General features: G+C 43.9%; 1 protein-coding gene across 3 annotated transcripts in view; it reads left to right on the forward strand.

Moving 5' to 3' along the window:
* The window catches only part of APTX (APRATAXIN-like protein), a 98,732-nt gene that overhangs the window by 12,361 nt on the left and 58,844 nt on the right, over positions 1-27,527 (forward strand). The window contains exons 2-6 of one of the 3 annotated variants that reach the window (XM_086485432.1): positions 14,278-14,507; positions 19,721-20,517; positions 20,616-20,884; positions 21,026-21,372; positions 21,473-21,643. In XM_086485432.1, coding sequence (XP_086341558.1) covers positions 14,278-14,507; positions 19,721-20,517; positions 20,616-20,884; positions 21,026-21,372; positions 21,473-21,643 — 1,814 coding nt within the window. Of the gene's footprint in view, positions 1-14,277; positions 14,508-19,720; positions 20,518-20,615; positions 21,373-21,472; positions 21,644-27,527 lie in introns of all 3 variants that reach the window. The other 2 variants (XM_086485430.1, XM_086485431.1) reach the window with 2 other exon arrangements.

Genomic DNA, 27,527 nt, shown 5'->3' on the forward strand with positions numbered 1-27,527 from the left:
CCAATACTCTCTGGGGTGGAATTCCGCCACTCCGTGTCACGTGTTCTCTCTCTCTCTCTCTCTCTCTCTCTCTCTCTCTCTCTCTCTCTCAATATAAAGAAATACCGAAAGGGGTGCCAAGGTTTGGGGCCAATACTCTCTGGGGTGGAATTCCGCCACTTCGTGTCACGTGTTCTCTCTCTCTCTCTCTCTCTCTCTCTCTCTCTCTCTCTCTCTCTCAGTTCAGTTGTTATTGAAGTGCTAAAAGTTTGTTCAGTCTGTTCTTTTCTATTGGCACGTGGTGCCTGTCTTGTGGCATAATCTGAATATTTGGGCAATGAACAGTCTCGCTAAATGATCCGGCTTGACTGTTTTCTTCATTGGAATGAAATGAGCTTGCTTGCTAAATCTGTCAATTACAGTCCAGATACCATCGTGCCCACTCTGTGTCTTCGGGAGATAAAAAATGAAATCCATAGCAATACTTTTCGAGGGGCGGGTGGGAATGGTTAAAGGTTGTAACTATCCCTTTGCTTTATGCCTGTCAAACTTGACCTTCTGGCATACCAAGCAACTGCGTACAAAATCATCCACGTCCTCTCGAGTCTCGGCCAAAAGAAGTATCGCTCCACACCTTGCAAGGTGGTATCAATGCCGTGGTGACCCGTAAATGGTGGACAGTGGCATTCGGTTAGAACCTTTTCCCTCAACGGCTGTGTAACGCACAACATTGTTTTCTTCATCAAGTAGCCATCCCGAATGGAATATCCCGCTACTACCTGCCCATTTTGTATTCGACTGAATACATTTGCAAAATCTGGATGTGTGGCGTACTGATCGACCATGTCCTCGAAGCTTCTATGATGAATCGCAGAAATAGCCAAGACCAACGGCTTCCGGGACAAAGCATCTGCCACCAAGTTCTTCTGTCCTTGCACATGGACAATTTGGAAGTGAAAACGTGACAAGATGTTAGCCCACCGCATCTGCTTTTCCGATAGCAGCGTAAACTCTGATGATCAATGAAGACCGTAAAATCGGCTCCGAGTAGGTAACGTCGTCACTGAGTAAGAGCATGGATAACTCCCAAAAGCTCTTTCTCATATACCTATGGTGTCAATTCAAGCCTTGAAAAGAATCGGCTCTCATAGGCAATGACATGGCCTTCTTGCATTAAGACCGCATCCAGACAACGACCACAAGCATCACAATATACTTCGAAAGACTTTTGCAAATCCGGCAAAGTCAAAACTGGTCCAGTAGTCAATTTCTCTTTCAAAGTCTGAAAGGCAGTCACCTCTATGGGTCCCCACGAGAAAGGGAGTCCTTTCTGTGTCATGATATGCAAAGGGGAAGCAACCTCTGCAAACTTTCTAATGAACTGCCGGTAGTAAGAACATAAGCCCAAGAAGCTTCTAAGTTCATGGACCTTCTTCAAATCGGGCCAATCACGTATAGTCTCAATCTTGACCGGGTCCATTTGCACTCCTGCTGCTGCTTAGACGATGTGTCCGAAAAAATGTATCTCTAATAAGAAAAATTCACTCTTCTTTGCATTGATCACCAACTTGTGATCTCGCAATGCTTGAAAGACCCGTAGCAGATGTTCTCTATGTACTACCTCATCCTTGGAGAAGACTATAATGTCATTAAAGAAAGTGTTAATAAAAGATCTGTACTCTCTGAAAATCCTGTCCATCATTCGGTTAAAGGAAGTGTCAACAAAAGATCTGTACTCTCTGAAAATCCCGTCCATCATTCGGTTAAAGGTCGCTGGAGCATTGGTAAGGCCAAAATGCATCACCAAAAATTTATATAAACCGAAGCTCGTCTGAAAAGCTGTCTTGTAGACATCTGTCGGCGCCATTTGGATTTGATGATATCCGCTCTTCAAATTGATCCTGCTAAAACAAGAGGATCCTTGTAGTCGGTCAAGAATATCATTGATCCTCTGAATCGGAAATCCGTTTTGATGGTGATTTTATTGAGAGCTCTATAATCAATGCACATTCTCCAAGATCCGTCTTTCTTCAAAACCAACAACATCGGAGAGCAGTATGGTGAAGTACTTGATTGGATAAGACCCTTTTCCAAGAGGTCTTTCACTTGGTTCATAATCTCTTCATTCTGGGCTCGGCTCACACGGTAAGGTGGCCGGTTCGGTGGTGTGCTTCCAGGTATCAGATCAATGGTATGATCCTCAGGACGAGCTGGTGGCAACTCGCGTGGGAGGCCCTCTGAAAAGCAATCAGCATGAGTGTGGAGAAAATCTTGGCGTTCTTCATCAAGTTCAGACATATTTGCCCTATGTTCATCATTCAACTCTTTCAAAAAGATCGAGTAAACAAACAGACCGGATTTCGTTAATTTCGAAACGGCCGAAGCCGATACAATAGGGACAGACTCGCCCTTGAGTTTCACATCAACTACAATGTTTTGGCCCTTTTCAGTAGTCAATGTCGCTTTCTTCGCTTGATAATCGACCACGGCGTTGTTCTTATGGTACCAAGGGACTCCCAGGAGGACATCACAACCTTCCAAGGGCATTATGTAGAAGTCCTCGTGCCCCAAATACCCCTGACAATGCAACCGAAGTTTGCCAATGACAGGTGTAATGGCCACATCCCTGCTGGGTGCCACTAGAAATGCCTCTGCTTGTGGTCCTATCCGCTCGGGTGTAATCTCGAGCTGCGCCACCAATTCAGGTGAAATGAAGTTGGCCTTGGCTCCTCCATCAAAGAAAATAAGGGCTTCTTGATCTTTCACTTTGCCCCAGACTCGGCAAAGTTCTGTACTCTCATCAATCGTGCTTGGGTCAGTACCCATGCAATCTGGAACCAGTCCTGCTTTCATCTTGCCTTTTCGTCCATGTTCCTCAGCTGCTCTCGAACTCTCTGGCCTGTCTTCATTTTGTTCTTGCTGTGCCTTTTTAGGGCACTCCGCGGAGACGTGCCCATGTTCCCCGCATCCAAAACACTTCCCCTCTTTGATGTAGTTGGCCCTCTCCCGAGAAGTGAGCTGGGGTTGTGAATCCTTATCTTTCTTTTCTTGGGGGCTCTTTTTCTTTCTACTTTTATTATTAGAAGGCTGTTGGGTTCTCTGAGTCAAGATCTCATCAATGGGGTAAGTCAGATTGCCTAAATGTATGGCAAAACCCCGTTTCGCATGACCCATCAATTCTTGAATAGAGTTTGACTTTTGTTCTAAGCAGTGATCTCGGAGCTCTGTAGGAAGTCTGCAGCAAAACCGCTCAATTTGTTCTTTAAACAAGATCTTCTTAAATGAAGAAGCTGGTTGAAAAGAGCTCCAAAATCTCTCGCAATACGCTTCCATAGAATCCCCCTTGGTCATCCGTAGATGATTCCAAGCAGTTCGTATATCTCGTTCGTACTCCCGATTCAGCCACGAAGAAATAAAAAGCCTTTTGAATTTCAACCATTTAACCGGAGCTTCCTTGTTTAATAGAAGGGTGGACCACTATGTTCGAGCATTTCCCTTGAAGAAAGAGGTAGCCCTCCGAATCTTGGAGTGCTCTGAGTAATGCCCTCGAGAGAAAGCTATGTCAAATTGTTGTATGAAGGCCAAAGCCCTCGAAGCATCTCGAAATCCAGAAAAAGTGTCAAACTTAATTGATTGTCCACCTTCTTTAAATTCTCTAACTTTCTTGCTTTTATCTTTGAGGAAGTCATATTGGTTTGCTTTATAGAAATGCTTCTTCTTTGCGTAAAACCTGTGATAGTCGGAGTCCAAACTATCTGAGGATGAGTCCTATGTAGAACTGTCAGAAACTGAGGCTTCTTTGCCTTTTTCTTGCCCTTTCCGAAGCTTTGCTTTTTGCTTCGCTTTTTTCCTTTCCTGTCTTCTTCGCTCAAGTCGGAAGAGCTAGAAGAACTGTCAGAAGAAGAAGAAGAAGAAGAACTGGGTAGTCCTTCAAATCGTACACGCTTCTTCTGCTTTCTTGCCGAGGCAAAAGTAGATTGACGACCCAAATAACCCGGGAAGTCAGTTCCTTTCTTCTGCTTTTTGTCGTGCATTTTGGCTTTATTGTTCGCGTCCAAAAGCTTACTGATCCATGTATCAACCATCTCTTCCAATTCTTGCTCTGTAAACATCCTCGGAGCAGGAGGTTTCTTGAGTGCCGGTTTGATGGGTGGCTCTGTGGCCTTCTGCCCCCACTGGGTGTGCACTTCTTCGAAGGATTGCTGAGTCAAAAATTTTGCAAATTTTGGATCCTTCGCAATGTTGATCATCATCTTTGTTGCGTTGTCAACCACTTGTCGACGTTCCATCTCTTCAATCTTTGCGTGAGTAGGCCAAGGTGGGCTGTACTCCTCGTGAGAATCTTCCTCGTGATCTCCTCCCGCATCTCCAGATGTAGAAGAAGTCGAATGATCTCTGTTGGAATCCATAAGTGCCGCGAGAAAAGGATCAGATTTCTCGGTAGAAGAGAAATCGGCCGCGCTCTGATACCATCATAACAAACTTGGACACCCCAAGTCAAGATTCTACCGCGACATAGCAGAGATTCACTTCAAAACAGTTCACAATTCACACTTGAGTCGACACAGCCCAGCGTAGTTCCTGCCTAGAGATATTGGCCCCAAAGACTGGCGCCCCTTTCGGTATTTCTTTTTGTATTAATCAGTGTTCAAAGTACAAGAGAGTGGGTAGGTGCTCACTCTCAGACTCTGCGTCCAGATGCTCTGAGAAGTGAGGGCATAACCCACGTATTTATTGGTACAAGGGATGCCCAAAAGCAGAGTCCCAAAAGGAGTAATCTAAAAACTTCTCAAAAATAAAGCAATTGAGTCCAAAAGCTGCCAATTCAGCCAACATATTTTTCGGAAATCCGTATGCTTTGCCACGTCAGCGCAAAAAGTGAGATTTCCGTATGGCCTGTCAGCGAATTTTACGAAGCATCCGTACGGTACTGCCACGTCAGTCTACCGCCGCATTTTATGGGCCTTACCCTACTGCCAACGTGTGAGTGTGTCCGAGCATGCCACGTCACCATTTTGTTACACTAAGCCTGTATCTGAACATTTGAGTGCTTTCATAGGTGTCTTGAGTCAATTGCAAGACTCTAGTTTGCAGCCTTTTGGTGATAAGCTCAAGGCTATCTTCTTATTGATGACTTTGCCTGACAGTTGGGAAGCTTTGGTTGTCTCTTTGAGCAACAATGCTGCTTTGACATTTGATGGTGTACTAGGTTCTATTCTCAATGAAGAGATTAGAAAGAAGACCAGCGATGAAAGTAGCTGGTCAACGTATAATGTAAGAGGCATGTCTGAAAAGAAGAATAACGCAAACAATAGAGGCAAGAACAGGAGTAAGAGCAAGGGTGCTATCATTGTGGACGCTAAGGCTTAAAAAGCCCGATTGCAGGTACTACAAGCAGGAACTTGAAAGAAAGAAAGAGTAGGGCAAGAAGAAGAAGGATTCTAGTGATGCTAAAAGTGATGATCATGACTCTCCTTCCAAAGAAGTTGCGAAGGCAAATGTTGCTTCGAGTGTTGTCATTGAAGAAATTGTTGATACAGATGATGCTCTTGTTGTTGACTCATGCCTTCATGATGATAGTGTAGTTATGGCCAGTGACATGTATATCACAAAACCAATATTGCATGTAGTCTGGGTAAAGTTACTTGGGCAACAACCATACATGTGAGATTTAGGGCGTTGGTGAAAATGGTCAAGAGCTGATTTTGCATGATGTTAGGTATGTACTTGGCATCAAGAAAAGTCTACTTTCGGTTGGGCAGCTAGATGTGAAGGGTTATCACACTATGTTTGGTGGTGGCTCTTGGAAAGTGCTTAAAGGCTCTATGCTGATTGTAAAGGGCAGCAAGAAGGGAACTCTTTATTTTTTGCATTGCAAGGCATTACCTAGCAAGTTTTTGGCTGCGGTTGAAGTTCATTCTCACAAGGAGCTTTGGCACAAAAGACTTTGCCCTATGAGTGAAAAAGGGCTTGATGTTCTCCTCTTTGGGGAAGTTTGATGTAAAAGGTCCTGGCCTTGATTTTTGTAATGATTGTATCTATGGAAAGCAAGTGAAGTTCTCTTATTCCTCTGGTGTCGCTCGCAAATTGCATGTTCTTGATTTAGCACATTCTGATGTTTACACTATGCCTGTGAATTCACATGGAGGTGCAGGGTACTTTGTGTCTTCCATTGATGATCACAGTTGAAAGACATGGGTGTATGACCTAAAAGTAAAAGTGATGTACTTGACTCATTCACGAAGTTTCATGCATTTGTGACCACCCAAAAGGGCTTGAAGTTAAAAGCTATTAGAACGGATAATGAAAAGAGTATGTATTACGTGAGTTTAATAGTGTTTGTGAGATGTATGGTATTAAGCGGGGATTGATAGTCCCCTTGTCACGATTGTGACTATGTTAACAGCAATACATCTACTCCTAGTTGCAGATACGCGAAGTGCCTTGCCAAGGAGGACCCCTGCGCTTGGATGGTCACACCCCTTCGCCCAAAGGACGTGTCTCTTCGCCAAAAGCCACACTCCTTCGACGACTGGTCACACCCCTTCGCTCTACGGGTGCGACTCTTCGCCCAATGGTTGCAGCTCTTCGCTGAAAGGATGTGTCTTTACGTCTAAAGTCATGTCTCTTTACCAGGAGGCGTGTCTTTTCATTTATGTCTCTTCGTCTCCTATATAAGGAGCCCTTGTATCACACATTCAATCAATCAAACACAGAGTCTTCTAAGTCTTGTTTCGAGTTTCTTAAGTCTTAATCATGAGTTTAAGTACTTAGTTAAGGATTAGCACTTAGAATCCTCACAGTGGTATCATAGCAAATTTTTTCTGGGACCCGAAGGTTGTGAGCCTCTCACCCTCGCCGCTACACTCTACCCTTATCCTGAGTTGCATGGAAGCAGAAGAAAGATGGAATTCAACTTCTTCGCCGATGGTCTGAGGTAACTGATTTAATTCTACGCATATAAAAGTAGCATAAACAGAACGGGACAGCAGTGTGTGCGAGTGTGTGGCGTACCCAGAGTTTGTGTGTGGCGTACTCGGTGACTTTTGGGACAACTTCTACTGGAGCCTCTTCGAGTGCCCTTTCCTCGGGTAATACCCCTTCAAACCCATGGTCGCACCCCTTCATGCAAAAGGGTACCACGCTGGAAGGTTGCCACCTCTTCCCAATGCTCGCACCCCTTGGAAGTGCCCCTTCAGTTTGAAGAGTCCGCACCCCTTCCCAAGGATCGCTACCCAGCAGCACCCCTTCACCTTGGCGGTACCCCTTGGCGCCATGAGACTCGCAGATGGGCTGAGTTTTCTGCAAACGCTGGGCTGCCCTTGCTGAAATCGCTGGCTGCTGAAAATGTCACCGATGGGCTAAAATAGTTGAAACGCTGGCTGAATTCAAACGCTGGCTGCCCCTTCATGCGTTGGCTGTTTTTGACGCTCTCTGGCTTTCTTAGCTAAAGACTAAAACACCAGCAGCGTATACGTTTTTTTTACGCTAAGCACAAGGCCCTTAATTTTATAAGTGGCCGTCCAACCCCATATTGTTTAAAAACCATGTAAAAGCCCCTTTTCACTTGAACCCTTCAATTAAAACTTACTTAAAAAAAGTGAAGAACCCAGCAGGATAGTTAGCGAGAGTTTCCAGATTTGCCACCTTGCCCCCCACTGGTTCCTCCTCTCGCACTCGTCCTCTCCTCCGTGCGCCATCGGCACCGTATTCATGGCAATGTTGAATTCAAAGTGGACATCCTCTAAGTTTCATACAAAGAGGAGATTCGGATAGATTTCTTTCGGAAATTCCTACTACACCGAAGTCATAATTATTCTGGATACTCCAAAACCGGAAGTTATTGAGATTCCTGATTTGTCATAGCCGGACGTGATAATTATTTCTGATTCCTCAACTCCAGAGCGTGAACTTTTTCCTTCCGAAGAACCTTTTCCCGACCCCGAACTTGCACCTGTTCGAGTTCATTTAATGCGTAACCATGCCGAATTCTTAGGATGGAGGTGGTCAATCTGACGATGCTCTTACTCTTATTAAGGAGCAGATGGCCACACTTTCCATAAGCCTCGCATCACTTCACACTCGCTTGGATAAGATGCACACGGAAAACACTTTTTGAAGTCAACCTGTTGCTTCTCGGACTACACTTGCTTATTCGACACCTTCTTCCGAAGCTTCAATGGATGAACCAAATGAACAAGATCCAATTGAAGAGGTAGACAATCGCGAACTTCAATTACTTTATAAAATTTTTAATGCTGCACAGAAGAAGAAGCTTGATGTTAAACTGCCGGAACCGTATAATGGTTGCCGCGACAAGCGCGTGCTGGACCATTGGCTGTTCAAAATGAAGGTTTACTTATCAAACACAGAGTTGGTCGAAAGTAAAAAAGTTGCCCTTGCTAGTTCTCTGCTCAAAGACACAGCATTTCTTTGGTGGCAATGATGGGTTGTTGATGGTAAACACACACCTTCTTGGGATTAATTCCAGCGTGCTATTCGCAAGGCGTTCGAACCTGCCAATGCGGATTTTCATGCTCGGTCCTCTCTTCGCCGCCTGAGCAAGACATCTAGATTCCTTGGCCGCGTACATCATAGAGTTCCAAAGACTAACTCTGGAGATAGAGATCCTTAGTCCCTCTAATAAACTTCACAGCTTTATCGACGGACTCGAACCCAACCTGAAGGACGATGTGCACAAATACAACCCTATCACCTTGGATACTGCAATTGCCTATGTGGAGCGTCTTGGCGATAATCAGAACCCTACACGGAATTTTCTCCCTAGTGACAGATCTTCAAACGACGCTCGCTTTTCACAGCGCGATCGCAGAGACAGCTATAGCCAAAGTCAGCAACATCAGTCTCAGTTGAGACAGCAAGCAACGCAACCTTATTCAACTTCAAGGTTCTATTCTCAAGATCGACAATGTGAAAGCAGATCTTCTTCACATGTTCCTCCACTTGATCGTGGTAAAGGACGTGATTTTTCTCAAGATCGGCATTCCAATACTCAGCAAGGCTCTTCGTCAAATGGATCTTCGACTTCAAAGAAGGAAGGATTATGTACAATTTGCAGTGGTGACCATAGATGGTATCAATGTCCAAAGAGACAAAATCCGTCTAATTCGAAAAGAAATTCCAACGCGGAAACATCATCGAATTTTGAACAACCAAATTCTGCTAAGGATAAAGGAAAATCTGTGGTCAATACGATTCGTGTCTCAGAGGATACGACTATTCTTATGAAGCATGCTCAGTGCCATTCTTGAGTTTTGGAGCTTCTCTCAAAGCAAGTCTTGAGCCTTTTTGGAACACTCAATGGTCTCTCCATCAATATTTTGGTGGACAGCGGATGCTCGAATAATTTCGTCAGCACTCAGATAGTTCAAGAGCTTGGCTTACCAACTCAGAAGACATCTCACTTATATGATGTGGAATTAGCAGATGGATCAATTTTGACTTGTGATCGGACAGTTCGACAGTTGCAGTTCGAGATTCAAACTTATGCAGATCAACTGGATTTTGAAGTCATGCCTTTATCTTATTACGACATGATTCTTGGTCAGCATTGGTTATTCCAATGTGATCTAGTAATTAGCTTTCGAGGACATACTATCAATTTGTTCAAAGATGGATGTGAATTGACTTTACACGGGCTTTCTCATGCGGAAAGAGTGATTCAAGCCTCACGTGTACAAGTCAAGCAGCATGATACAGTGGATTATGAAACGAATATGATCCCCAATGCAGATGCAGATATTATTATTGATGAATTTTTGAATTTATTAACTTCTCCTGAATCAATTGATGAAGACAAAGATAAAGATATAGTTGTAGATTTAGTTGCAGATTCCGAGTCTGAAGACGACTATGCTTTCTTTGATTCTTTATTGGATGATGATATGCCAATTACAAGTCATGAAGTTACAGTTCCAGAAGACGATTCTGAAGAATATTGGGATTCATTATTGGAAGATGATTACAGTCTCAAGCCAAAATCCTCTCCAGAGATTACTATTGTTATCCTATCTGAAGAATGTCTTGAGAAGATTTCCTCTTTGCCAAATATTTCACAATTATTGGAAGATTTTGAACCAGAAGGCTTACATCACACGAAGGATTTTTAAGATCAACCTCTTGTTACAGTCAACCTGATTAAACCAGATTCCTCTAAAAAGTCTTTGAACAATGCAATGATATGGGACTTAGCAGTCAAAGCAAAAAGGTTTCGCAAGAAGCAAAGGTTCAAGACAAAGGTTCCGATAACTCAAAGATTGAAGATTTTCGAAGATTCAATGCTTTTCCAGAGTTCTATCAACATTAGAAGTCATTTCTTTGACACGGGCTCTCATTTTAAATGGGAGGGAATGTCACGATTGTGACTATGTTAACAGCAATACATCTACTCCTAGTTGCAGATACGCGAAGTGCCATGCCAAGGAGGACCCCTACGGTGGATGGTCACACCCCTTCGCCCAAAGGACGTGTCTCTTCGCCAAAAGCCACACTCCTTCGACGACTGGTCACACCCCTTCGCTCTACGGGTGCGACTCTTCGTCCAATGGTTGCAGCTCTTCGCCGAAAGGATGTGTCTTTACGTCTAAAGTCATGTCTCTTCACTAGGAGATCAGTCTTTTCATTTATGTCTCTTCGTCTCCTATATAAGGAGCCCTTGTATCACACATTCAATCAATCAAACACAAAGTCTTCTAAGTCTTGTCTCGAGTACAGTTCAAGTTTCTTAAGTCTTAATCATGAGTTTAAGCACTTAATTAGGATTAGCACTTAGAATCCTCACACCCTTATAATCCATCATCTAATGGTGTGGTTGAAAGATATAATCGCACAATTTGTGAGAGAGTGAGATGCATGTTGTCCACGGCTAATCTCCCTCAAGAGTTTTGGGAAGAGGCTCTTAAAAGTGCAGTTCATGTGCACAATCGCTCTCTGAATTGTGCGTTAGATAATGGCATCTCTGAAGAGGTTTGGTATGGCAAACCGGCTTCATATGATCATTTACGAGTCTTTGGTTGCGATGCATTTGTGCATGTACCTGTTGATTAGAGGACCAAACTTGACATGAAATCTATCAAGGGTATCTTCATGGGATATGGAGATGAGGGAGAGATGGGTTATCAAGTTTGGATACCTCGGTACAGGAAGATAATACGCAGCCGAGATGTAGTTTTCAATGAGGTTAAATTGTTGAAAAATGCTACACATGTAGACATTGACAAAAAGACGGTCAAGTTTCAGCAAAATCAGTCAGCCATAAAGCCACCTTTGGCTGAAAATTCGACTCCTTTTGATGCTGAAAATAAGCCGCAACCTATTGTGCAATTGCCATAAAACAATGGACAACAAATAGATGCACAAAAGGGGATAATACCACACGACCAGCATGCTGAAAATGAAATACAACAGCGAGGTAATGTTGAAAATCAACCGCCAATTGATGGTGTGCACATTCCGGAAGATGTAGACCCATTACGAGTTGATGCAGATCATTGGGTGAGAAGGTCTACACGTGGTAGGAGGCAACAACAGAGGTTTCAACCATCTATGGATTGCATTTTGTTGACAGATGAAGGGGAGCCTCCTACATACAAAGAGGCCCAATCTTGTGAAGACAAAAGTAAGTGCGAGCTTGCCATGAAATGTGAGATGCAGTCATTGTATGCAAACAATACATAGGAGCTTGTGCCTTTGCCCAAAGGTAGGAATGCTATTCCTAACAAGTGGGTTTGCAAGGTCAAATGTGTTGATGACAAACCCAAGTATAAAGCACGTTTGATTGCTAAGGGTTATGCACAGAAGGAAGGAATAGACTTCAAGAGATCTTTTCACCTGTGGTGAAGATGACTACGCTCCGGGTTTTGTTTGCTTTATGTGCTCTGTTGGATTTGGAGTTGGATCAAATGGATGTAATTATTGCTTTCTTACATGGTGACTTGGATGAGGAGCTGTACATGCTGCAGCCTGAGGGCTTTGTCATTCCAGGGAAAGAGCATTTGGTATGCAAACTGAAACGTAGCTTGTATGGGCTGAAACAAGCCCCTAGGCAATGGTACAAAAAGTTTGATACTTTTATGCTCAACCATGGGTTTAAACGTAGTCATGCAGATCAATGCCTTTACACTAAAAAGGCTCTTGATGGTAGTTTTATTGTGCAAGTCCTATATGTGGATGATATGTTGATTGTAGGCAAGCATAAGGAAACTTGAATGCATTGAAAAAGGAGTTAAATTCAGCTTTCTCTATGAAAGATTTGGGTGCAGCTGAACATATTTTGGGTATGCGCATTACAAGGGATAGAAAGAAGCGTCTTTTATTTCTTTCTCAAGACAAGTACATCAAGAAAGTGCTTGAGAGATTTAATATGGCTGATGCTAAGCCTCTTAGTGTGCCGTTACCTCCACACAAAGCTTAGCAAGCATGATTGTCCAAAAGATGTTGTAGCTGCTCATGCTATGAAAGGTATTCCTTATGCATCAGCTTGTGGGTCTTTGATGTATACCATGGTTGCTACACGACCGGATATTGCTTATGCAGTGAGACTTGTTAGCAGGTTTATGTCTAACCCTAGCAAACCACATTGGGAGGCAGTGAAAAGCTTTTAAGGTGGAAAGGGTACATTGTCTGTGCGGGGATTCTATGATTCGGACATGGCAAGTGATCTTGACACTCGGAAATCTACAAGTGGTTGTGTCTCTACACTAGCTGGTGGAGCTATTTCTTGGTGTTCAAGATTGCAAAAGATTGTTGCACTGAGCACTACAGAGGCTGAATATATTTGAGTCGCAGAGGCTTCAAAGGAAGCCATTTGGCTTGGCCGTCTTGTGAGGACTTTTGGTCTTCCAGCTCATGCTCCAATGCTTAGTTGTGATAGTCAGAGTGCTGTGTACCTGGCTAAGAATGCCATGTTCCATGCTCATACCAAACACATTGATGTGCGATACCATTTTATACGCCAGGTACTGGATGATGGCCTTGTCACACTGACAAAGGTCAAAACACAAGATAACCCCGCGGATGTTCTCACTAAGTGTTTTGCTAAGACACAACATCAACATTGCTTACACTTAATGGGAGTTACTTAAAGGTACCACATCGGGCCTTTAAGTGGGAGGTTGTTGGGTCTAAAGGCCCTCTGGCCACCCTCGTACATTTTTTATTCCTTGGGTGTGAACCACCCCTAGGGTCACTTAAAGTGACCCTCATACTTATACACAAATATCAATAAAACATAATATTGAAAGGTGTGCCGAATAGCACACGCCCAACTCTGTGTACGTTCTCTCTCTCTCTCTCTCTCTCTCTCTCTTGTTAGTCTGCAGAAAATCTCAGCGCTACCTTCTCCTGTTGCCAGCGTTCCCTTCAATGTGGAGCACACCAATGTTAAGAGGGTTATGTAATGGCTAAAACTAGTTTATTGATCCGTTTGGACATGCAGGTCGTGCGAACAGGCTCACAAGGTTACCGAATCTAGGCCTTTTTCCTAAACTTACCAAGGCTAGAAGTAGGTTTAGCATGCCCACATGGCGCACAAAGCCAATGTGCATCTGATAGGTAATGGAGTAGGGGGGTCCTTGAGAGATTAGTTGGGGCCCCATTCTGTTGTTGCGTCCTTTTTATGTATCCTTGCTCAAGATTTTGGATCTCTCGGTTGCTTTCTTCCATTGGGCAAAGGAACATTATTCAGGAAGAAGGAACTAAGTAAAAAAGGGGATTGTGTTTGTGAAATACGAGTTCTCCTGTCTGCAAGATGAGTCCCTCCATGCGTCAACATTTTCTTTGGATGCCTAACAGACATATAGCAAAGGCCTAGGGCCACCACTTAATAGTGTGCAGAACAACCTGCCTAGAAGTGATAGCCAGGTCGGGTGGGCAACCTTAGTGGGTGTGGTGCTTGAATTTCCTTCGAGGGAGGGTTGATGCTGTTGACTCTCAATTCTTTTCCTGCTGGTGGCGATAGAGTTTTGTCAGCTTTTACTGAGTGTGTTGAGCTGTGTGTCTTTATAGCTTTTACCAGCAATTTCTTCTTAAATTGAAGCACATTGTATTGTTTCCTGTAAGTTTTTGTTTACAACGTTTCCTGTACCTTTTTTTGGCATTGAATTGATGCTACTACTGTCTTTTCAGTAAAGAGTGCATTGCGCATTGTTTCTTCATTGCTTTTACCTGCAATCAGCTCCCAACAGACAGACATTTTTTTTGTTATTTACAATTTTTTCTCGCTCCTTGAGGCTCTAAGGCTTTTATTTTCATCTTTCTAATGCATTGAGGCTGCTGCAGTGCATTTTCAGGCTGATGAAAGCAAGGTGCAGCCTGAAAGCTCGTGTGTATGCTCTGAAGAGAAGCATCTGCTGAATGATGATACTGTACATCCTCATTTTACGGTACCTGGGACTGGCAACTCAAGCAGAGTTTTATTAATGCTGGTGGGACTGCCAGGTAGTGGAAAGAGCACCTTTTGCAACAAATTGGTACAAAGCAATCCATCAAAGTGGAGGCGCATATGTCAGGTTCCCTGTATAAACATTCAATTTTTGTTGACTGCAATCTCAACTAATTCTTATCTCCATAGAATATATCTACTCAAAAGTTATTGTCCTATTCAAAGTTCTATTCTTTTTCAAAATTTTAGAGAGCGCACCCAGTTTTTGCTTGAGTAGTATGTCTTTGAAGCTTGATAGTCATCAAATCACAAACTTAAGGATTGCTTTTGTGCAGCTTTGTGACCAAGCCTCCATGAAGCTCAAACATGTTTATATGAAGGGTAAATTTGTCAAGCCTAGCAAGGGTCCCAAGCCTCGATCTTACCAGCTCTCTGGGTTAGATTCGATAAGTTACTTAAGTGCCATGCATTCCGCTGTGGCCTCTTTGATATTTGTTCCAAGACACTGCGTGGTCCGTGAAACTGATCTCAATCTTCATTGAAGGCGCCTAGTGAAAGTGATCAAGCCAAATTCCTTGGATCATATTGCTGGCCTAGCTCCCTTTGAGTTTTTCCTGTGCAAGAAAATGCTTCTTGAAGCCAGGTAGCTAATCAGAGCAGAGGCCAGCATGGCTCACGTAGGAAGCGAAACAGGTGATTGCCAGAGAGTCAGGATCGCAGGATCCCATATATAGGTGAGGCATGCACAAGGCCATAAAAATTCTGTAGAGAGGAACTTGTAAAAAGGGTAGGCAAGGAAGCAACCTTCTTTAGTAATGTGTAATCTGCCGCTAAGATTCCATTCTTCCAAACTCATGTATTTGCTACAGAAACAACCCACGTAGTGGTGAGCACTGATACATCTAAAAGGAAAATGCCTCTCATTTGGAATACATGTTTTTGAACACCACTTGCACCATTGAAAATGAAGGCATTCCTGGTGGTCCAATTATGCCAACAACCCCAATAACGAAGCACGTCAAACAGCAGCTGAAAATACTCAGGATCACACGCATTAGAGAGTTTTTCAAAAACTAAGTGGGAAAAAGATTTAACGGCAACAGGAAACAGACACAGGAAACCAAGGCCCATATCTTCTTGCCCATATATAAGGGGGTGCCTATTAGCTCTACTCCCATATATAAGGGGGTACCTATTAGCTCTACTATAAAAATGAATAGGTTTTAATGAAGATTCCTCAACCTACTATTGCTTCCAAAGGTTGCCAAGTAACTTTTGAATGGGTTCCACTCCCCCTTTAGCTGACAAACATCGAGGGCATTTGGAGGTAATGGGTCGGCCTTGCAGGGTCACTTTGACAGCGTGGACAGTAATGGGTGAAGGGGGGTGATCTAATGGAGCACGAACGGGGTAGGCAACATGGCAATGCTGCGGATGCAGCACGGGTCGCAAGAGGGAGCAAAGGCTGATGGTTGACGATTTAGGGTGGTAATGCTCGATGGCAAAAATGACCAAGATGATGTGGCACTTCTGTGCAGCCAACTACGGCCAGAGAAAGGTAACCTAGTGGCAGAAAAGGTGGACGGAAGGGCAGAACAGCAGTTGGGTGTAAAGCGCACAGGTGTTGGGTTGAGCCCGGCTGCAATAGAGACTGTCATGACGTGGCATGACCAACTGGAAGAAAAATGGCCGAGTGTAGGTGCCGGGTGGTAGGCTGTACGGATTTCCGCAAATTACACTGGCTGCTTTTGGGAATCTCCAGCGCTAGCTTTTGAGAGCAGATGCTTTTGGCGGAAAGTGCCCATAGGGCCTCACTCTGCAGAGCATCTGGACGCAAAGTCTGAGAGCAGAGGTCCCTCGGGTGTTGTACTTTGCAATGATCAATGATAAAGGAATACCGAAAGGGGCGCTAGTCTCTTTGGGGCCAATAATTCTGGGCGCAAAACTTCGCCGTGCCGTCTCTCTCTCTCTCTCTCTCTCTCTCTCTGGGGACCTTCACTGGATCACTACGGGAGGCCGGGTCGCTCAGACGGATGGGGGAACATGGAGAAACCTCTCGTCTCTATGATCTCGCGGCTCATTAGAGCCAAGGCATCAGTACCACGTGCCATTATCCGAGCAGAGCTAGCGGCCCCCCCACTTGTGGTGGGGGCGCTCACCAGATCAGTCTCCTTCATAAACTGCACATGGGAACTTCCTAGAGACAGATATGCTCGCATAGCACTTGAATCCTCTCGACAGTTAGCCATGCAAGGAGATACAACATGCTGGTATGGGGAGATGACATCATGGTTTCGGGCACACGGGTTCAGCATGGACAGGCTGCCACCATTCCATTACTCACTGGATGCACCATCTCTCACTCTTACACAGTCAGAGATCACCAAGCTCATCCGCCAAGACCTAACCCAGCTAGACACCAGGAGGACATGGATACAACTAGCACAGGAATTGGGCACGAAGATGGCTTTCTACAGAGACCACCTTCTCCAGCTTACGGAAGATGGTTTTGTGGCGAGACCCAGATACATGGATACCCACTTGTCTCATGGGATACACTGTGCTATTGGCCAGTTACGCACATCTTCTCACCAGTTGCGGATTGAGACTGGGAGGTACAGCGGAGTACCAGCAGAGGACAGGACATGCCCCTTGTGTAACACGGAACCTGAGATAGAGCTACACTATACATGCCGCTGCCCCGTCTACTACGAGATACGAGGTCGCTTCCACTGCCTGTTCAGAGAGGGTTTTGGACCACTCTCAAGAGTCATGGGATACGAAGATCAGAGATGTCTGGGTTTGTTCTTACTCGAGCTGCGCAGACACAGAGATAGCCTGATGAATGGCGAGGCTAGCCAGTCTCAAAGACGGATCACAGACTTCTTCAAAGCAGACACGGGACGGCCGCAAGAGCCACTCCCACAACAGAGCTCCCCCTCGTCTCACACTAGAGGCACACTGATTGACCGAGCGATTGAACTAGGGAAATCCAGGCGCCCACGACTGCGAAGAGCTACACAACATCGACGGGTTCTACGACAGAAAATTCGGAGCACGCTGGCCAGGCATGCACGACGCCCGGTCAGATTACTAACCATGGAGGAAATTGATGAGATTCGCCAATGACCGATGCTAGATCTCTTGTGATTCAGCCATCCCAACAAGCCACCCAAATTTTCCCGCTTAGTTTTATGCTTGGCTCACATCGACCAGCTTAGGCCCCCATAGTAGATATCTTTGTTTTGTAATGTTGTTAGGTTATTTTGTTACTCGGACTTTGTATCAGATCCACCACGTTGTAACTTTCGGGTCTCATAGGTCATTATGGCCTTTTGAAGACGTTAATATAACATTTCATTTCATTTCATTTCTCTCTCTCCGTGCCCTGATCACGGACTTATTCGCCTCTCCCACCCTTCATCCATCGCGCATTGTGCGCGCTCCTGTCTTCTTCGCTCTGTCTTAAAGGGCATAAGCCATAAAGAACCCTAGATTACACATGGGTTTTCACAGAGAATCTGACAGAGATAACACCTCTTGGTGGGCAGGCAAAGAAAAGTTGAAATCCAGCACGGGAATTAAAAAAGGAATGAAGAATAGGGCAATTATTTTGGAAGAAAAGTTTTCTAGTGGAGTACAAATGTCAATTGCAGGTTGACACATGTGTGAAAAGATTGATGAAGTACTTCAGAGACCCGAGTTTGGAGAAACACTTGAAGATCTACTGGATGATGAGATTCGCTCGAGATGACGTGAGGCCATTGATTCTCCTCTCAAGTTGGGAAGAAAGCTGAAAGGACAGACGAGTGCAAAAAAGCGGAATCTGTACTCGCAGAAAGAGTTAGACAAAACTCTTGAAAAGAAGATGAAATAGACACGGAAAGGCTTAAAGCACTCTTGGAAGAAAAGGAAGTAGGTGGTTTTCTCTGGTTATTTGCACCGGAAGTCGAGTTTCAAGAAGCGTGCTCGTTTCGTGGACGACTCAAATTTTTCTTCGTCTTCAGAAAGTTTTGACAGTTTGCCATCCTCTAGTTGCAGGAGGATGAGAAAAGGCGGAAGAAGCGGAGAAAAAGCAAGAAGAGAAAGAAAAGTCTCATGAGCGTAATCCGTTGGAACTCTCATGGCTTCGTTGGTTTTGATGGTTTTGATGAATCTCACGTTGGGTTTGTTTATCAGCGGATGCTTCTCCTCTAGGTCTTCATCAATTTCCGCTTTTGTATTTCCAAGCACACGTATTTGAGTTGAGGTTTATAATGGCTAATGTGGTTCCCAATGAGGTGTATAATCTATTGGCAAAGATCCATGAGTCATGCCTTGAGGTGTGGTGTTGTATGTATGATACGTCTCCACGTTTTCTGTAAATCCTACTATCGAAGGCGTTGCAACATTTCTTGCGGTTTGCATATCTTTGAGTTGAGTAAAAAACCCTCGTGGTGGATCATTTGTCATTGTTAAGGCTCACTCAATACTCTCAAGATAGTCTTTGACAAGCCCACCTTGGCTTAGTGCAACTTATCCCTTTTTGTCCCCGGTCAAGTCTCTCAAAAGTCAGGTCTTTGTGACTCTTTGGTCTATGGAAACTGGTTCTTGGTACCCTAAAAGTTTGGACTTGGGAAACCTATCAAATTTGGGATCTAAAATAAAAAAACCATTCGGTGGTGTGGCATCCTATTGTTCACAAGATTTTATCTTGGCTTTTCCTAGACTCAATTTGGAGTTGTGTAGCAAAAGTTAGAGCAATTTTGGTGAATTGCACTTGAAACCCATTCAGAGCTTCTCTCATTTGTTTTGCCCAGCTCTTCTCTCTGAGTCATTTGTGGCCTGCCATATTGTTGCTTAGCCTTTTTGGCTTAACTAAATCTCTAAAAATTCAGTGCTATTCCACAAAGTTTGTTATTGGTGGAGAAACAGCATGTCATTCAATGACATTATACAAACCTTTAAATGTTGTCCTCCATATAACCTTGGTACTTTTGATGATTCTTATCCCTTTAATGAAGACAGTGAAGTGTGGCACATGTTTGATTTTTGAGGTGATGGTTTCTTGCATGTTGTTTTTGGTGAATTAACTTTTTGCATTTTTGTATCTTGTACTTGACGTTGCAGGCCTCCTGAAAATTTCACTTGTTCTGTTTTTATCGATATTTTTGGTTTTAAAAGTTTGACGATTTTATAATTATTCTTCATTATACTTTTTCTTTGTCTCTCTTGATGTGTGGTTTGTGCAAGTGTTTTTGCCCCTCATTAGTTTGTAGGTACATATTTGTTTGACCTTATGAAGGTGTATATAGCATGAAGCACATGATTAGTGACCATGTACAATCCTGTCTACAACAGGACACTATCTCGAATGGTAAAAGAGGAACAAAAGAACAGTGCTTGAAAGCAGCAGAAAAAGCATTGCATCAAGGGGTCAGTGTGATGATAGACCGGTGCAACCTTACAAAAGATCAGCGACACGGGTTTGTCCAGTTATCAAGGCGAGTACATGCACAAGCTCACGCTTTAGTACTTGACCTACCAGTAAAAACTTGTATTGAGCGTGCAATACAGCGCACTGGACACGAAGGAGGATTGGAGGGTAAAAGTGCTCCAGTTGCAGTGCAGCGCATGGCCCAGCATAAAGAGAAGCCGCTAGAGCTTGAGGGTTTTTCTTTTATTGTTTCATGTTGTACACAAGAAGAGGTCGAGAGGGCCTTCAAAATGTATCATAACTTTAATAAAATGGGTAGTCAAGCAGATTCTAGGGAGTCTAATGAGAAAAGTATTTCAACGGTAGAGAACCAAGCAAAAGAGCAGGGTATCAACTCGAACTTTGGTGAATACATTGATGAAGGAATTAGGACGCTTGCATTCCCTTCCATTTCTACCTCTGACTTCCAGTTTGATCACGAGAGAGCTGCAGACATTATAGTTGAAGTCGCAGAAGATTTTTTACATAAATTTAGGAGACTATGTCTCAGGCTTGTGCTTGTTGATCTCAAGGAAAACTCTGATATGCTAGTTCGTGTTCGCCAGAAGGCAAGGGGTCATGGTCTTAGATCTGAAGAATTCATGGCAATCGCTGGAGATATCACCAAGTTGCGCTCTAGTTGCAGATTGCAATGCAGTTTTATTGCAAATGCCACAAATTGGTGAGTAGATTCTCTTTGTGTAGCGTTATGCTTTTTTTAAACAGTTGATGGAAGATTGTCACTAAAGATGATTTTGAGAGTCTTTATGATTAATGCAGGCGTCTAAAACCAGGAGGGGGAGGGGTGAATGCAGCAATCTTCAAAGCGGCAGGTGAGGGGCTGGAGATTGAAACAAAAAAAAGGGCCAAGACGCTGAACCCAGGGTCAGCCCTTGTTGTGCCTCTCCCATCTACATCTCCAATGTATGCCACTGAAGGTGTGACACATGTTATTCATGTTCTTGGTCCAAACATGAACCCAGAGAGACCGAACTGTTTGCAAGGAGACTATGTCGAAGGGAGCAAACTGCTGAGAGACGCATATTCTTGTATGTTCCGTGCTTTTGCCTCACATGTGGAATCTTTGTCTAATAAGCCTATGAGTAAAATATCTGTCTTCGATAAGAGAGAGAGCCCTCCTAATGCTTTCACGGTCTTGATGCAATCGTCAAAACGCAAACTAGGAACAGCAGATAGTGACCAAAAAGGTAAGAACTCTCGGTGGGGCACAGGACAGGAGGAAGCTGAAGCAAGCATGAAGTATACACTACCTATGGAAACTGCAAATGGCTCTAAGTTTCAAGATTGTAATATTCCAAGGAGCGACGGTGTATTATTGCCACAAAACAAACCAGTTATCGGAATGGATCAAGCTCAAGGATGCAGTTTTAGCTCGAGCAGTGAACCTTCCAAGTTAAAGCATTGGGAACCTTGGGCGGACGCATTGCGTACAATGGTGCTGCATCCTGAGCAACACAAAGACACAATCTTGCAAGTGACAAATGAGGCAATTGTCATTAGTGATAAATTTCCGAAGGTATTGTTTTCATGAGAAATGCACTCTACCTTGTGATTTGGTAATCTGGTATGGAAGTTATTTTAGGGCAGCTGTAACCCTTCCTATGTTTAACTTGTAGGGAAAAAAACACTTTCTTGTTGTTTCCAGGCTCGATGGCCTTGACAACATAGGAGAACTGAGGCACACACATTTATCCCTTCTACACGATATCCACAGTTTGGGTATGTCGTTTGTTCAATCCTCACTTCAACAAGATGATTCCTTGGTGTTTCGTATGGGTTACCATTCGGTATGTCTTTCTCTTAAACTTCAACTCTATTTATCTCAGTGCGATTCTCAGATCTAATTTGTAATAACTCTTTGTTGATTGAGCAAGCCCGTGCCGTATTGTTTGATTAATGGTAAAATAAATTTTCCAGAAGGATGGGGTCTAGCACTACAAATAAGAGATTTTTAATATTGACTTGTCGATCATCTCTTTACAAAAATCTTTACAGTCCTCAAGAGGGGGGAATGGCATTGTTGATGCTCTTTCTTGTTATTACAGCATCCCCTCTTGTCATCAACTTTGTACGGGTGCACGGGCTGAAACCCTACTGTTGACCACCTTCACCACCCCTGCCTATCGCCTCCCAGCTTGTTGCCCTCTCTGCATTTGGTCTCAGTAGCGTGGCAACTGCCTTTGCTGGTGAACCGTCTTCATTTTCTGCCCTCAGCCTTTGGCGTGCACGTTTTTCCTGCTGTAGAGGCTTGCGTTGCTCTATCCTGCCTGCGTGCTGCCCATTTTCGTGGCCTGCATTTTCGCCTTGCGCATTGCAGCATGCATGTCATTCTTGCCCATTGCATCCTGCACGCCTTACCTGCCCATTGCACCCTGCACGCCATACCCGCCAGCATTCAGCAGCACTTTTCACCCATTGCACCTTGCATTCCCGCCAGCCCAGCCTTACCCTTTTTTTCACACATTTGCACAAGCCTTTGCACACACTGGCGCTGATGTCTAGACTCCATGATCAGTCCTAGGGTGGCTGTCCTGTGAAAAGAGCTTTTCTCTAATATAACATTTTGGCCTTTTGAAGACGTTAATATAACATTTCATTTCATTTCATTTCATTTCATTTTCTAATTCTCTCATATGCTCTACATCTGCAGACAAAGTTCTCCTCGTCCTCAATCACCCTCTCTGTGCAAAGCTGGCAGAACCTCTTAGGCAGCTCTTCCTGTCTCTATATCTAGCCGGTGTGATGATACCTGGAGCTGACCAATTGCCACTTCTGAGCTATGTGGCATGCATGTGTCCATATAGCGTGGTCTTTGGATGAACCCCTCATCTAGCATGGTCAAGAAGTGCTCACTGTAATACAGCATCTTCAGGGGAAGAGGTTTTCTAGGTGCAATCCGTGTCTCTTTTTGATGTAGAGCTGCCATAGATCCTGTCTGAGTATTGTGTTCCTCTAATTGTGTGGGAGTTGGATGAAGGGTGAGTCTGGGTCGTACTGGAAGGGTGGTAGTCTATCCATGTCTAGTACATGTGCTCGGAACCTCTCTCTCATGTGCGAGTACCAAGACTCGTGCTCGCCTGACTCTGAAATCTGTCTGGAGGCCTCGAAGGCTGTGCATGTAAGTCTATCTAATGGCATCTCTCTCATCTTGTGAATGAGGCAAATTGTTTGGAAAATCGCCTCGACTAGCATGGGTGGAGTGGCTAATGCTGCTCTAATAATGTCGTGTTGTATTGAGGGCTTGCTACGGAACAAGCGTAATATCATATGTATCTATGGTCTCTGATTTTATGTCCGTGAGGTGGTTGATAGTCCCGGGGCCCATATGCTGCAGCATACATCAAAGTTGGGTGGCCCAAGTTTCGAAGAGCCACCCTTTTGGTGCAAGGCTCATGAAAGTGTGCCTAATAACATCTCCTCTCCAGCATGGCCAAAGCCGCATATCCTCTAGTGAGGCTGTCCGTAGCTGCCTTTGCCATGGTGAAGCGCCTGGGTGGGCTTGCAAAGGTGACTCCCAAGTATACATAAGACTCCACCACCTCTATGTGTCCACCTGCAGCCATAAAGATTTCTGCACTCCCAACTGCCCTAGAAGTATGAAAGATCATGACCTTGGCTTTTCCAAGGTTCATTATCAGGCCTCTCTGTGTACAAAAGTCGTCAAGAGCCTCTAGGTGTGGTTGTAAGTCCTCATGTGATTCAGAGATTAAAAAAAAAATGTTGTCAGCATACAACATAATATGTATTGGGGTACCTCCAAGGTCTGCACCCTCACCACCAGCTTGCAGTTTGTAATATGAGGTCTCATCAATGTAGATCCTGAAGTGGGTCGGGAAGAGTGGGGATTCTTGCTTCTCTGCTAGTAATAGGGTTTAATAAGCTTCGGGCGACATTGTACTCTGCGTCACGTGCTCATATAAAGCATATATAGCCCAAGTCATCTATGAAGGTACACTCAGGCTCTGGAGGCGTTGAAAGATCCTCTTACGCTGAATTTGTATCAAATGCTTTGCAGAAGTCCACAAAGCAGCAGTGTAGTCTCTTATTCCACGCTTTTGCCCCATCAATGAGGTAGTGCAAAATGAAGATGTGATCTATAGTAGAGAAGGCTCATCTGAAACCTGCATGATCGAGGGCTCTGAGTCCTGCCCTCTGTGCATATGAGCTGAGCTTTGCCTCAAGTACTACTTTGTAATGTTTGTCCATGGTGTAGCCAAGCATGATGGTGTTGTAATTCCTTGGGTCGAGGGTGTCGCTATACTTGTGGATAGGCATAATAGTGTGTCTAGTCCACTCCTTTCGGAGCCCTTCGCCATAGCCTTGTTGAAGATGTGTACAATCAATGGGGCTATGGTGTCGGTTGTGTAAATGAGGTGCTCACTCTGTAGTCCTGTGCGGTCAATAGTTTCCTGTGCGGTCAATAGTTCTGCAGTGCTATAGTTGGCATATGGCTTGTGTTACCATATTTGTGGTGAAGAAAGTGAAGATGGTAGGTAGTGGCTTGAGCAGCCCTGGGATCGGAGGCTGCCTAGGGACCTAATAAAAACTCCACATAATCATACCATGCTTTTGGGTTCTCAATGGGTGTGGTCGGGTGAGGCTCTCTAAGAGTCCACCATGCTATCGCACTATCAATGCTCATGAAATAGGTGGTAAAGCTCAAGCTCTTGCCGCTTGCGGCGTGTGAGAGTCTTCATTTGTCATCTAGCCTCTTGCTCTATAATCTTCCCAAGAGCTCTTTGTGCTTGTAGGATATTGGAATGTCCCCTTCTAAAACATGAGAGTGAGAGATCAATGGCAAGGAAGGAATACTCTGCTTAGAGCGAATAACCATAGGAGAGGCACCTTCAGTAGAGAGAGTGAGAGAGGTTTCTTTCCAATTAACTTGTGGTTCAAACTTATGAAACCACTTGATGCCAAAAATCATATCACATAAGATAGAGGGGAAACAACAAACCTAGGACGAAAACCTACGTTTTGAACCGAGACTGTTACTCTAGGACATTCATGCATAAGTGAGGACTGCATGCTTAGAGCAAATCCAAAGACCACAATGGGATGGACACTCTTCACAAGAGAATCACTAATCACATCATGCATACTGCTAGGATCAAACGAGATCACAATGCATTGACCATTCACATTCACATGACCATAACACTTCATGAGAGACTCATTTAGATGATCATGAGAAACTTGGGGCACATTAGTTTTCTCATTTATGACACTAACAAAAGATGTGGGTTTTGTGGGTGTACTGTGGGTTCTTTCTTAGAACAATCTCTTTTCATGTGACCTTAGTGTGACACTTGAAACATCTTCCTTCCTTTCCATACTCGGTTCTTTCTTCAAGACTTAACCAACCTCCTACTATTCCTTGAATAAATTTTTGCATCAAGTGTCAACTTAGGGATTTCGTGATAAAGGTGATAATCTTATTCTTCCTGTTTGGACAAGCAGCGAAGTTGAGATCACATATTGTCAAGTTTGGTTCTTTGCTCTTCGTAGGTTTGTAGTGGTATTCATTTTTCGATTTCGTATTTAGCTTACCTGAGGACTTAAGAATGTGTTTCGTTAGAAGTTGTTGTGTGAAATTTGATTTCTAGGATTAAGTTTTTAAGATGTCTTATCCTTTTTTTGCTTAAAGTTGAGTACTTGTTTTAAGCCAAATACGTTGCGTCAACTTATTTTACACATGCCTTTTCTAAAAACATTTTTAAGTTAATAATGTTTTGTTTTATCTAGTTTTGTTGCGTAGCAAACAAAGTGATTTAGTTAGTTTGTTTGTTTGTTTTTGTTTTTCTTTTCTTTTCTTGTGTCCCTTGCTTTTATAGTTTTATGAGTGCTTTATTCCCTCTTATAATTCGTGAGTTCAGACTATTCTGAACTTATGAAGGTATAATCCTTTATTGTCATTGTTAGATGAAAAGTTCTATGCTCTAGGTATAGTGCAAGATTGAGAAGAAGAGGTATTGTGGTTCTTACCAATGTTCTTACCGTTTTGCTCATTCTGAGAGTTGTGCGGGGTTCTTGACTTGTTCTCCTTCGGCTTACCCTTATTGTGCTTCATTTCTTACTTGAGAGCGATTCTGACGGCGTCCTTGTAGGGTCTAAGACTTCTACATTGTATATGATCATACTTGTTCAAACCAAAGAGAAAAGCCTCCTTGCGACCCTCATTTGACTTACGCAATTGAACACCAATCTGCAAAATATGGTTAGAAACATAATGAGAGTTCCATTTTGCTTGAGGCCTCGCCAATCCTCTTTCAACCTATCAAGGTATTGTGGTGGCATAAAACGAGCCTCGAGCTTATGTTGGAGGTCGGCCCAATTGTAAGACATTAGTGCGCCATCCGTGGCATGCTCAAGGTGCTCAACCAATTGTGTCTCTTGTCAGGTTTGATACCAATTAATTTAATCGCATTACGCAACAAATACATGGCAGGAGTCAAAACTTTACGGTTACTGTTTTTCTTGTTAGGAGCAAAATAAGTGTTAAATTGATGCAATCAAGAATAAATTAGAGAAGCATCCATCTTACCATCATACTTACTGAAAGTCAACTTTTCATTGACTATATTGTTGGAGTCTTCGTCTCTACCTGATCTACGTTGATGACTAGCGAGCCTCCTCGAGTGGATCGCTCTTTGAGAAGAGCACGTGCAGGACCAAGTCTTGCATGCGTTTGTCTCGCAGCGCCTCACGTTTTAGCTCCATAGCTACCCTCCTTTCTTCAGCAGCTACACATTGAGCTATGCGTTCCCTCTCTAGAGACATGCGTTCCCTTTCCAGGGCAGCCTGTTGAGCCTCCTTTTCTCTTTTGGCTTTGGCTTGTTGAGCTTCCTTTTCCCTTTTGGTTGCAGCTGGCTGAGTCTCCTATTGTAGCATCATTTCCATCATGGACTTTACAAAAGCCTCCATAGAATTTGGTGCAATCCGTGGCATAGATGGGGACAAAGGAGGATTTTGAAAGGGTCCTCTTGGTGTAGGGACTTCTTTTCCAACTTCAGACTCATCACCTTCATGCGAAGTATCCATTCTGCTTCGGTGATGACCATGTGGACAGCCTTATTTCACTCCAATAGTGGAGTGAACTAAATTAGATATCCCCTCTGGAGTGCGTACATGTCCCACCACTAGTCTGTAGAGAGCCATGATCCCCCAAATCAACTCAATGGGCACTCCCATCTCTTGTAGTCTGCGCATCAATCTGGCTCCGGGCACGATGTCAAAGGGTTTGCGGAAATCCGCAAAGCTACAATAAATTCGTCTCCCATGTGCCCTACTCCTCAATGATGGCTCTGAGTGTTAGAATATGGTTAAGAGTGGAGAAGCCTTTCCTAGAACCGGTCTGACCCGCTGCTCGTATGCCCTCTCCCTCTGCCCATCTGCTCAACTGCTGTTCAAGGATAGATACATACAATTGTGCCAATGTGCGTCCAATCATATTAGTACGGTAGTTTCCAGGCTCCATAGGATCACCTGCCTTGAAGATATGGACAATAGTAGACAGTCTCCAAGTCTGAGGTAGACCCTCATGCATGACATGATTGAAGAGAATTGCAAAAACCTCTGCCAACATATCTCTAGCATGTATAAAGTGCTATGCTACTAGACCATCATGATCATATGCCCTCCTGGTCCTCATCTTGTCAATGGCTGTCTTTA

The sequence above is a fragment of the Adiantum capillus-veneris genome, chromosome 16 (genome assembly GCF_014529385.1).
Source record: "Adiantum capillus-veneris isolate H3 chromosome 16, ASM1452938v2, whole genome shotgun sequence".
Classification (NCBI taxonomy): Eukaryota; Viridiplantae; Streptophyta; class Polypodiopsida; order Polypodiales; family Pteridaceae; genus Adiantum; species Adiantum capillus-veneris.